The following is a 12245-nucleotide window of genomic DNA, read 5'->3' as shown; positions in this document are numbered from 1 at the left end:
GAAATGAGAAAGAAACAACAGCAGAGACTTTTATACGTAACGAAGAATACAAACCTGCTGGGGCTGTCTGGGAGCTGTCCTTGGCAGTACAACACCACAGACTGCTACAACATTCGAGGATAGATCCTCTGATACTACTTGGCCCCTGGTAAACTTATTTGCTTTCTCCTGGCGCCACATCACGGAGCCCTGATTGGCGAGAACCAGGGCTTTTTCTACCTCCAGCTGCTGGGTTTCTTCCAAAGCCCTGAAGAAAAGGTCATGACATACAGCATTATTTCAGCATCATTTTTAAAGACCTTTAAAAAGGCAGTAAAATTTGACTTGCTGTTGTTAATAGTGGCTGACATTAGCCTGACCATGCGATACATAAATTCCTGAAATTAGCTCATTGAAATGGAATGCAGACACTTATGTTATTGATTACACTTGTGTTTTAATTGCTAAGAAAAGCCAGAATTTCTATTGTGAAAAAAGTTGATAAACTCCTGCTGGGGGCAAGAAAACAGTAACTATAAAAAGAATGAGCACAGAATCATATGTACAATCAAATAAACTGAAATTGTGATGCATTAAAGACCGTACAGACTTCAATGTTTCAATGGTAGAATTGAAATTAAAGAAATCTTCCTAATAGTTAGATATGACAGAATACTGACGAAAGGAAAAACAAAGGAACATACTTAATTTTCATGTGCAGGATCTCATCACTTGTCAGCACCTTCCTCAGGAAGATGGTTTTCTGATTATCAGTCATATGAGAGACCAGCGCTAAACAGTGGGCAGTGTACCTGTTAGAGAAAGCGAGAAAATATATTTGGTGGGATTTTCTGCACAAACAAGTAGCGAGCAAAGCAAGGCAAATGTCTTGTTAAAAAAATACAGGAAACAATATCATCATTGTTGTAATAGCTAAACAAGACTACAGGATTTTGGATTACTGGGTCATTGCCACTTTAGCAGTTAATTAAGCCAAAAAATCTACTTTAAAAAGCATACAAATTCAGCAAACACACTTTCAAACATGTGGCTAGAGTTTTTCAGGGAAGGTTTTATACTGAGTCTTGGTTTTAGTTGCTTGGTTGAGGCAGTATTAAATCTACTGATAAAAAAAAAATAAGGGAACACTTAATCAGCACTGCATAACATAAAATCAAGTCATCTAAGATGATGAGCTGTCCAGTCAGGAAAGTGATTGTGAATCCCCCTCAGTTGGTTAATAATTCTGCTTTCCACTGTCCAATCATTGATATACACTATGTAATTTACGGATGCCAAAATGACATGAGAATGAAATGTTCCCTTATTTTTTTTGAGCAGTGTACATTTGTCTGACTTATCTGACTCTGAAACTGATTTTTCACCACTACTGTGCTACACTGCTCCATTTTGTGTGTTGTTAATAATGAACTCAGCTTGTTAGCTTGCTAGCTAACTATGCTATCTCGTAAGCCATTCAGCAGTGTATAGACCCTTTAATGACCCACGTCACGAATGACGTCACAGCTTTAGCTGGAGGCAAAAGAGGAAGCCCGCGGCTGGACAGAAAGGCGAAAGACTGAGGGACTAGGCTCTATCAACTTTTCTAAAATGTCGTCCTGCTGTGTTTTTGGATGCCAGAGTAGGAGGAATGACATTGGCGAACGCAAATTAAAGTTTTATAGGATTCCACCGAACACTCGTGCTCAGAGGGAACGAAGACAGTTGTGGTTAAATGCACTGAGGCGAAAAGACTGGACAGAGACGATCAGCTGCAGTCAATTCCAGCCATTTTCAGTACACAAAAAATCGCTAATATTCTATTTGTAAATAAAAAATATTCAATTCAATTCAATTCAGCTTTATTCCAGACACTGGGTCCAAATACACACACCATAAGAACAAGGACACAACAAGACACAGAAAAAAATACAATCAAAAACAATAACCCGTTAAATATGACGAGAAATACAGGGCATATTGGACGCGCATCGCGAGGTGCATTTCCTTGAAAACGACCGATTCGTGGATTATATACCGACTTCAAGACATGTTTTGGACAAAATAGTTTACTGGCTTGTGTTGTCTGGATGACCAAGGTTAGATTATGGCCGTTTTTGTGGAATATTTTCATCTGTGTGTAATAATGAACCCGGAAATGTGAGTCGCGCTGTGTACGTTGAAGCCGTGTACAGAGAAAGGATGGATGGATATTCGTTGTTTGTCGGACAAATGTGTTTATATTACCCGCTGTGGTAATCACATCTGAAAGTGGTTTATACCGGCGGATTCATGAGAATCTAAGCTTTCCATCGGCGTATAGTGTTTGTATAATCGCGTTTGCAGCCGTCGAACATTCTTTAAATTCCTATGCAAATTAGTAAGTGTACCGCCGGCGGTACACTTAAGTTTAACGGGTTAAAAATGCTCGAGTTTGCAGCGCAAACTCCCAGCGCAAACTATATACTCCCAGTCCTGCTTGACTTCTCGCTCCGCTTTTGCCTCCAGCATAAGCCCCGCCCACAAAAAACGTCACAATGTTTGTAAACAAATAAAGGGTCTATCGCTTTGCTTTGTATTGGTGGTAAACTTGTAAAAATTAGCATTTTTAGTCACTGGCGAACGCTTTTTAAAATTATATTGGTTAATTTTTTTAAATCAACCAGATGTGAATCAAATTACATCATACACTAACAGCTCTTAACTCTGTTTTCAGAAAATGATTGTTCCTGCTAAGTAGAATGATTTTCTTTGACAAAATGTAGCTAAGACTGTGTGTAGCCAATGTCACATTTCAGACTTTTAAGACTTGATAACAGCTGCACAAAACAGTGTTTTATAATAGAAAAACAATAAAACCACATTTACTATTTTGGAATAATTTTTGAATGAAGTGTCGAGTTCCTGCAGGCTAACTTTCAAAACTTAATGAAATTAATATTAAAAAAACAAAGTAACATGATGCGCTTTGGAGAGCCTCAGCAGTGACGTCAGCACCTATATAATGGAGAATAAACTGTATAGTAAATTGAAGTCCAATTGCTTATAACCATTTCACAGTTATTAATAACAAAGACCCTACGTTAGACAGCTTGACTTCCGATTCATGAATTGCACAAAGACTAATTCTTCCTCCTCATCAGAAGCCTAAAGCACATCTTCATCTGCAGAATTGTTGTCATCAAACTCTCAAATATCAAAGAAAATGCCAAACTAAACCGTAACCAGCTCCAGCTACATCATGCTCCTGGGAAAATGAGCCAAACAGACACACTTCTGAATCATTGTGTCTGAGTTCAGGCAGTGTAACAGCAATGCAGTACTGCTACCATGAAGCAAAACTAGAAATTACAATAGCTAAGTTGGCAAACTAGTGTAAACAATAACAGATCATAAAATAAAACTAATTTTACTGTATGCTTTTTAGATAAAATGTTAGAAAAATATTACCATTTTGAAACCAGAACATCATTAAGGACGAGCAATTTGAGAAATAACAGGAGTTGAGTTTAATTTAAAGCAGCTGTAGGTAGGAATGTGTTACCCTGCATGGCATGAACAGGTATAAAAATGCACAAAGTACATACCCTCGCACCATGACATCGCTGGTGAGCAGCTGGGACACGCAGGGGCTCCAGTCCCACAGCATTCGAAACTTTGCACAATCGCTCTGGAGGAAACGCAGGGTGGCACCCATGAGGTCCCGCAGCTTCATCCTCTTGGGCCCATACTGGACAGCCGAGGACTCTTCGCTGGTGAAGAAGAGCCTCTGAAACACTGGGGGCGCATCGTTGAAGTACCTGGCAGCAAACCTTATGGAGAGGAGAAGAACATTAGTCAGGATATAGCCGATAGAATCACCAGCTTGCGAAGAAATGTACCAGGCTCCTAAAACCACAGATTACACTAGTAAAGATTACTCTTTATGTACAGATTTGACAAATAAGACAAACTGTCTCCATCAGACAGCTTTAAAGTGATTGCTGAGGCTATTATTGAACTTTAGATAAAACCAAGGTCTCTCCTCTACTTTCAGTTTATATGAAAAGGTGGGCTAATTTTGAATATATACATTTCCAAAAAGTTCAACTATTTTACTTTTAGTTTTCATGCCATGTCACCTCGAGGGACTCTGTGCCAAAACAAGTCATAACACCAAGACTTGTCATAACAAGTCATATTGCACTCAGGCATGTCATATTTTGTAGATAAATGTATTTAACTTTTTTAATTGAAGGTAACAGAAAAGGCTGGTGTTCTAAAGGGGATCCAGACATATTTTTTACCCCCAGCGTCCAACCAAATTAACTCAGCCATGTACTGTAAGGTCCCAAACATTAATCCAAGGTCTAAACACTGAATACTGTGGATTCACAGTTGCAGTGCTTGAGTGTGTGAGTTTGAGAGAAATTATGTAAAATTGAAAAGTTGGAGACTCTACTGTAACAGCAAATTGTTTGGGGAAAAAAAAGGTACTGCAAAAAATTGCAACAAACAAAGTGAATTCATTTTGTGTTTGCTCTCTTGATCCCTCTTTGTGGCATTACAGCATTTACACATTTTTAGCAAGCTTCCAAAAACAAAAAAAACATCAACATCTGCAAATCTTATGTGGATGTATGACTTAAAGAACAAACAACTCTATAAACATGCAATAAATAAGCACAACAGAGAATGGGATGTCTTCCCTGCACCATCCATGTTTGGTTTGTATACATTTTGTATCACAATGAACTACAGGATGGTCCTTCAGGAGGGTATGAAGACATGTAGAATCACAGAAAGGGTAGACAGCTTTGAAAATTCTGCATCAGAGCCCTCATTCACTTGATACCGTAAACCCTGACAACATGAGAAAATCCTCAAAGTCTGGGAGTGTGGAGATTGGAATGTGAGCCAGAGTCAGCACCTGCTGTTTTCAAAGGCAAGAATAAAGAAGAGATGGGAGCCCACTTACGCCTGTGCATCAGGACTGATGCCGAGGAGTTTGCTGAGGGCCACGCACAGCCGCTCGTGGAGGTCATGGCTGATCCGGCCTCCAGTCTTCACCCTCTCCGCGTTCCGCTCCAGCAGGTCCAGAATCAGTGGGCGCAGGTGTCTTGCAATCAGCAAAGTGTAATCCTTCTCCAGCAGCAGCTGAGCCAAACACTCCAGAATACACTGCCTGTCCTGCTGGCTCCATATCTGAGGAGAGGTCACATGGGCAGTGATTAGTGGACATTGAAGCCATATACACTAGTATAAATACATGATACAGGTTAGCTATTCAGCACAGCAGTATTAAACATAATATAAACTGAAATTATGTAATTTTCACAGTGATTACTAACACGTGAAGGGAGGGTAACAGCATGCTGCACGCAGGATTCGTTGAGAGGCACAACGTGAAAATAAATAACTGTAATCACATCATTACATCCCACACAAGCCAAAGAATTAACATATCTCACCTGCTTTGACAGATACTGGCTCAGTTCGTTGTGACTTTTGTCAACATGTCTGGATATGATGCCCAGAGATGACAGGCTCAGCTCTAAATTTTCCATCGTATCATTTGTCGCCTGTGGAGGAGCAGATCTAGAGCGAAAACAAACCTTTTCGCTGGGCTAACACGTCTCCTAGTTTGTCGCAAAGCAAATCGCGAGGCTCATCACGCGTTTCTGCACATTTCCGACGCTGTGATCACAACACACACAAGCACGTTCCCGTCACTGCTGTTAAAATCTTGTCCACATGTGAGTGAAGCACAAGTCATTCCGGGTCGAGTCCCACCCTCCCTGCGCTTTCCTGTCAAGGCGCGCAGTGATGACGCACACGTACAGCGACGTCGGTGGCACAGACCACCCTCTTTCTCGCCTCAACTTTAGCCAAAGCAGATTGCCTCATCTGCTGCTGTTTCAGGGATTTTTTTTTACTGTTCTGTTTGCCTGTAGGAGAACTTGAACCAGCGAAGAAGCGAGTGAGCCTCTTTACAGTTGATGTCCTTTCGGGTTTGAGTCGCTGTTTAACGTGTATTTTTCGACAATCTGGAGGCTGCAACAGTGCACCCCCTGCACTGACAGACCGCGGGAAAATGTCGTTACTTCCTGTGCAATGAAGTCTTGGCGCGACATTACGGTTGTAAACAACGGGAGGACACACAGCGAGTAGGTAAGGCTCCTAATTTCACAGTTCTGTTGTTCTAATTTAAGATTTATCTTTGAATGTTTAGCCCATGTGTTGGGTTAGCATTCATCGACTGAACACTTTTCTTCGGCATGCAGCTGCACAGGTAGTTTAGTTAAAAACGCAGCCAACGGTCGTCTACTTGACCCAACATTTTCTTATTAACTGCAAAAAATGTCATGTAGTGTCAAAAAACAAGACAATCTTCGAAAGAAATGATCATTATTGCACTTCTCAATAAGGTAAGTATGAACACGTAGTAACAGTAGTATAAAGATTTGTGCTAGCTTGACAGAGTATCCAAGATGTCTTTACAGATAACCTAAAAGTTGGTGATAGTTGACTTTGCTCTCTATTCTGGCTTTTTAACACCCCTTTCAAATGCAAATTTCACTTTAAACCGTTGGAGGTTGTGATAATTTAACACCGGACTCTGAAATGAGTTGCTAACTACAGTCATGTTAATGCTAGCTTGAGTCTGAGCTTCAAAAAAATGCTAAATGTCGTATTAAAGCCAGGAAAAGAAATTGAAAAGATGAATTTAGCAAATAAATTTTACTTAACAGTATACTGTCCTTTCTCTTAGGATGTTTCGAATCCTTTCTGTCTGTCTCTGTGGTAGAGGCTTTGTTCTTTGGTGTCTTTGTTGGGACAGTAGTGAACATAAGGGGTCCAGTTAGACCCCTGTGTTAATCATCATGCTAACAGCTTAGCCATTAGCACCAGTTTGTATTCCATAAATAAATATATACTTCTTGACTGAGATGGTGTGCTAGCCTTGATTTCTCTTCTGTCATGATGTTTGTGTATTGCATTAATGGTATAAGTTGTGGCATATATTACAGCTGATCTAAAAAAAAAAAAGATCTCTGAGAAACTGTTCAGTCATAAATGGAGATGCAGCTCAATTATGTTTTCACTGTCAGTCTGTAGATTATGTTCTTGATGAATGGTTGAGTTGTTTGGCCTTTGAAATGTCAGAAAATGGTGAAAAATGTCTGTCAGTGATTCCCACAGATGTCTTGTCTGTTTCACAATCGAAAAACATACAGTTTACTATCAGGGAGGAGTAAAGAAACTAGAAAATATTAAATGTTAAGCTTATTACAGAGAATTTTGTCTTTTTTCATTTAAAAGAAATACTAAAACTGAGTATTCAATTATCAAAATAGTTGGTGAATATCTTAATAGGTGAGAAGGTATTTGTTAATTGTTCTAGTTCTAATTGCATTACTTTTAAACAGCGTTGGAACTAATTATTAGATCATTGTGACCATCATTTTCTGCATCTTCCATTGTGGTTCTTGTCAGGGTCATGCTGCATTTTCTTCATAAGGTTGTAATCAACAGCTGTTTTGCTGATTTTAAGCCAATTAATGTTTTTATTATCTTGCAGTTCTCTTCTGCCATGCTTTGTTGAATGATAATTTAGCTTGGATTATTGGTTGAGTGTATATATGCAGTTTATGCGCAAACCAATGGTGACACTTTTTTTTCATGCCATCTGGTGTGAATTTAGGCATTTTCACAGTTTCAGTACATCATATTTTTACACATAATTTATTGCATATATTTTATTATTCTGGAAAAAGAAAGTCACGTCTTTTAGAAGATGCTGTATTTTACCGTTTTGATCAAATTTAAGCAGGATATGAAAAGCCCATTGCATAGACTTTCAAAAAGAAAACTAACTGTGGTGCAATAATTGTTTCCAAAGCTGTCAAGTGTGATGTGGCATATATTGCTTTATATCTCTTGAGAGGATCGATGAGAAATAGTTCAGCAATGAAACAGCCAGACACAAAAATCTATTTTTGACAAATACGCTAAATCAGTGTGCATTATTATACTGATGGGAAATCCGTATGAAAATCCAATAGTGTCATAACGCATTCACAACGCTGGTTGATTTCCAGCATTTCCAACAATAAGCTGATACCAGCAGATAAGAAAGGCCTGGTAGCCAGAATATAAACCGTATGGGACAAATCTTTGACAGTTGAAAAATGGAAATTGCATTAATGTGTATAGCATTATAAATCCAAATGATCTGTTGCATGAGCTGTAGTAGTAACTTGTCTTTACAGTTATTCAGTGTTGCAGTTTTGTATCTAAAATAATAAAAGAGTGAATTACATTTAAGATTTGTTTTTCAGCTACAGAATTAATTGAATATTTAAATGTGTTCTTGATTAATTGTGATCTTGCCTCGCGCAATAACTTTTTTTGGCTTTCTTATCAGGTATTCCTTAAAGAAATTGAGGCTCGGAGACATCTGAAAGCATGGAGAACATTGACTTCAGTGTTGCTTCTGGTTGTAAGTATACAACTATTGTTTTTACATAGGACATTAGATACAGTTCTATTTACGGAGTAGTGTTTGTGTATTACTCAGATTTCTGGTTTGTAATAAGGCTTTTATACCATGTAATATACAGTGTTGATAGCTTTACTAGTGTACTATGCAGCACTCTGGTCCAGAATCACAGCATGACATTAAACTGCACATTATCTTTAAAAGCACATTCAAATTTTAAAATGCTTTTATGCACTCGATTCTTAATGTTTTCAGTTGTCATGCGTTCTTAAGTATTACTATATTTGGTCTGTTCTCTGTAGCTGCTGCCTTGCTTTGATCGTAGAGTGCTCAAAGATTGTATGAACTTGAACTAAGTGTAGCCTATATTTTTTATTTGCACTTAGTCTTACAAAAATTGGCCTGTTGTGCATATAGTGCTTTAAAAAAAATCCCAAAATGGGAAAAAATATGTATCTGTTCCAAGAAGAAAGGAATGTAGTTACAGTAGTTGATAATGGCACTATGTAATTCATGACAAATATGTGTATAATATCCACAGTATTGGTACCTGATGCCAGTGAAGATTCTGTGGATATCTATGATGGCCTGGATATTGGTCCTAGCAGCAAAAGTCCAGGTAAAAGTCCTTTTTAAAAGGGTTTCATTTTTCTACAGATTACTACTGTTAGTGTAGTTGTATTCTGCTGTGCTGGAAAGTAGTTTAGCACTTTGTTCAGGACTGAGACTAAGTTTATCAAATGCGAAACGATCTTTTGTTTTTTACAGACAAGTCACCTCGAAATGGTTCTCAACTAAGAGAGTCGATGGATCTATATGAAGAAATTGTGGCAGAAGAACAACAGAGCAGAGAGTCGTCTTACAATGAGGTGAAGCCTCGCATGCTTCCTTCCTGTTCTTTGATCTGTCTTTGACACCTTTCATACTGAGGGTCAGGCTTGGTGCACTGATCAGCTCTGCAGCTTTGCTGCAGTTTTTCAAGGACAGCTGCGGTGTGAAAGGCATAAAACAAATACAAGTAAAAACTTTCTCACAGTCTTTTCTTTGTGTGCCCGCAGTTAAAGTCGAGATTCCAAGCAGCTCAAGACCAAATTAAAGAGTTGCACAGGAGACTGCAGCAGTTGGAAGTACAGGTTTGTTTGTTTTATTTTTATTAATTTTTCAGCTGTTAAATAAGTCTGTGTTTTTGCATAAATATTATTAAGCTTCACTGAGAATAAATTGTGATTTGTATTTACCTGATACTGCATTTTTATTTGGCAATTTCTATATTGTTTTAGCGTGCCTTCTGTGAAGAATTATTAGCCTCCGCTGTTGAGTGATTAGCGCTTGGCAGATTTGTTGACCAGCTACAGGCCTGTAAAACACAGTTATAAAGTCAAAATAAGACTAATGCTGAAATGGAGAATGAATAGAGAAAGAGCAGATTAAGTTCACTGCTTTTTCTGCATTCATTTGACTTAGTATTTGTGATATGTTTTATTGTAAACCTTAATACAGCAGTCTCTATGGAACCTTCCTCATGTCATCGTTATCTGACTTCTGGAGCTTTAAACATATTTCCATCACTTCCCCTCGGTGTCTTGTTGACACCACACCTGTTCATACAGGCCATTTTCACACACGTGCAGATAAGTTTGAATAAGTTTGTCTACGTCGTCAAACTAGGCTAAAGTCACAGTGTTTTGTTTTTAATGAAACAAAACAAAAATCATGAACTGATCCAAGATTATGGGAACCTCCTCCAGAAAAATCTGTTCCTACATGTCCACTAAAAAAAAAACTCATCAGCACTGACATGGCTGTCCCTCTCTCTCTTTTTATAAACAGAACACCGGGTTGAGCACGGAGAACCACTGTCTCAAAAAGAACATCTCTGCACTTTTACGAACAGCTAGACAAGAGGTGACACGAAAAGATGCTGAGATTCAAAGGCTCAATCAATGGTACGTCTTGTCGATATCTACTGTTTACTCACTAACACTGTTGTCTTTTACTATGACATATTTGGCTGTAGGTTAGTGTAACGTATAAGTGGACCATATATAAAGATGAGATCACCTATTGATTTATACTGGAACCAGTTTGAAAGCTCAGAGTTGTTGCTTATGGTCATCTTTTCCTCTTCTCAAAAAGGACTGTATAGCGTTGCTTCTTACACTATAGAAACAGGAATTGGACCTAGACCACACTAGCTTACTGAAAACACAGACCAGTCCACATATGGCCGAACATTAGCAACTGTCACTACACTGAGCTAAAAGAGAATTTATAGTTGTCAAACTTGACGTGACGGTCTTGATAGTGTAACTCCTCAGCCACAAACACAATAGGACTGTCTGGAGAAAAATCACAGCTTATTCTTCAAACAGAAGCTCCTAATATCAGAGATGGGGTGGGTTCGGGAGCCGGGGATCACAGTGATTAATAAACAGCCATAGGGCAGACATCTTATTATCAGAGCAATTAATCACCACCACTGGACTTCTAGAGTGCACAAATTTAGCAATTAAGTCCACAGTTTGGAAAGTATTGTTGACTAGAGAGAAGTTCATGCTTTTTGAATGAGAGTTAGTTTTAGCCATTGAACTTGAACTTTCTTCTGCATTTACATAGGCCTGAGTGGTTACATCTTTAAAACAGAGTGTTCCTATTTAGTTGCTAGATTGAATCTGTGTGAAAACTGAGAGCAGAGACAATTTTTTTTAAAATTGTTACCAGCTTGAAGACAAAAGTCTGTCTTTACTGACTGGATCTGTATGAAATGATTAATAAGTTGTTCAAATGTTGGTTTCCTCAGGTCTGAGAAAGGTCGCCATCATCATCAGTCTCACCTGAACAATGTGAGGTATCCAAATTCCTCCAGTCGTACCTCCACAAATAGGCCACCTCCTCCACCGTCGCATAATCTGCTGCCAGCACCACCTCATCCTCCTCCACCACCACCACCACCACCACCACCACCACCACCACCAGCCAGTCCTCCTCTCCCTCCTCTTCCATCCCAACCAACATCACCTCCCAGGGGGACCAGCCTCCAAAGGGTCCACCTCAACCCCCAAAGGATCCACCTCAACCCCCAAAGGATCCACCTCAACCCCCCAGGAAAGCAAGTGATCGTTTGACCAGATCTTCTAAAGCTTCGTCTCATAGTCACTCAAAAAGAGATGGTGAAATAGTTGACAAACACACTGAGCCAGACAAACTAAGGTCCAGACACAGAGACGAAAAACATCAAAGTCAAAAGCCATCTGAATCAACCGATAGAAGACACAGAAGTTGTTCAGATTCCAACAAGGACTGCCAAGCTCCAGAGAAAAGCAGATCTCACAGAACAGACACAAATGCTGGAAGAAGGTATGAATCCAGGTCCTGTAAAAGCAAGGACAGTGTAAATGTCGAGGGACACCACCGGAGTTCTGAGTCAAAGGACCGGAAAAAGTCTTCTTCAAGTCAGCATACTGAGTGCTACAGTGATTCCTCTAAAGAGAGGGAAAGGGATAGACAGAGGGATTATCAAAGGAAGGGGGACCGACGACATGAAGATGAAAGTAGCAGAAAGCACAGGAGGAGCAGTCAGTCAGAGGCAAGCAGAGACACAGAGAAACAGAGATTCAAAGAATCCGACAAAGGAAAAATGGACGTCTCTGGTAAGGAAAGGCGAGAAAAGACCCATGAGGCCCAAAAAAGATCCTCTGACGAGCCAAATGTGGGTGAGAAAAGCTCTGTTGAGGAAAATAGTCCAAACAGGAAGCTGTGTTTTATGGAAAAATTGAATCTAACC

General features: G+C 39.3%; 2 protein-coding genes across 3 annotated transcripts in view; one reads left to right on the top strand and one right to left on the bottom strand.

Moving 5' to 3' along the window:
* The window catches only part of mdn1 (midasin AAA ATPase 1), a 73158-nt gene extending 67428 nt beyond the window's left edge, over positions 1–5730 (bottom strand). Inside the window, exons 1-5 of the mRNA XM_051936628.1 lie at positions 5430–5730; positions 4937–5163; positions 3567–3791; positions 684–791; positions 55–247 (exon numbers count right to left, since the gene is read on the bottom strand). Coding sequence (XP_051792588.1) covers positions 55–247; positions 684–791; positions 3567–3791; positions 4937–5163; positions 5430–5525 — 849 coding nt within the window. The 5' untranslated portion in view covers positions 5526–5730. The remainder of the gene's footprint in view (positions 1–54; positions 248–683; positions 792–3566; positions 3792–4936; positions 5164–5429) is intronic.
* Positions 5731–5795: 65 nt separating this feature from the next.
* Positions 5796–11709, top strand: LOC110963306 (formin-A). 2 transcript variants are annotated; one of them, XM_051936632.1, is made up of 7 exons: positions 5796–6125; positions 8387–8461; positions 9003–9080; positions 9230–9330; positions 9520–9594; positions 10292–10407; positions 11262–11709. In XM_051936632.1, exons 2-7 carry the CDS (start codon positions 8428–8430, stop codon positions 11584–11586), a joined length of 729 nt encoding a protein of 242 aa, XP_051792592.1. In that variant the 5' UTR covers positions 5796–6125; positions 8387–8427; the 3' UTR covers positions 11587–11709. The 2 variants fall into 2 exon arrangements, with proteins under 2 accessions (XP_051792592.1, XP_022067305.2); XM_022211613.2 differs by having other exon boundaries at positions 5796–6129.
* Positions 11710–12245: the final 536 nt, after the last annotated feature.

The sequence above is a fragment of the Acanthochromis polyacanthus genome, chromosome 16, assembly GCF_021347895.1.
Source record: "Acanthochromis polyacanthus isolate Apoly-LR-REF ecotype Palm Island chromosome 16, KAUST_Apoly_ChrSc, whole genome shotgun sequence".
Lineage (NCBI taxonomy): Eukaryota > Metazoa > Chordata > Actinopteri > Pomacentridae > Acanthochromis > Acanthochromis polyacanthus.
The sequence above is the reverse complement of the archived record's forward strand: the minus strand, read 5'-3'. Positions and strand labels throughout refer to the sequence as shown.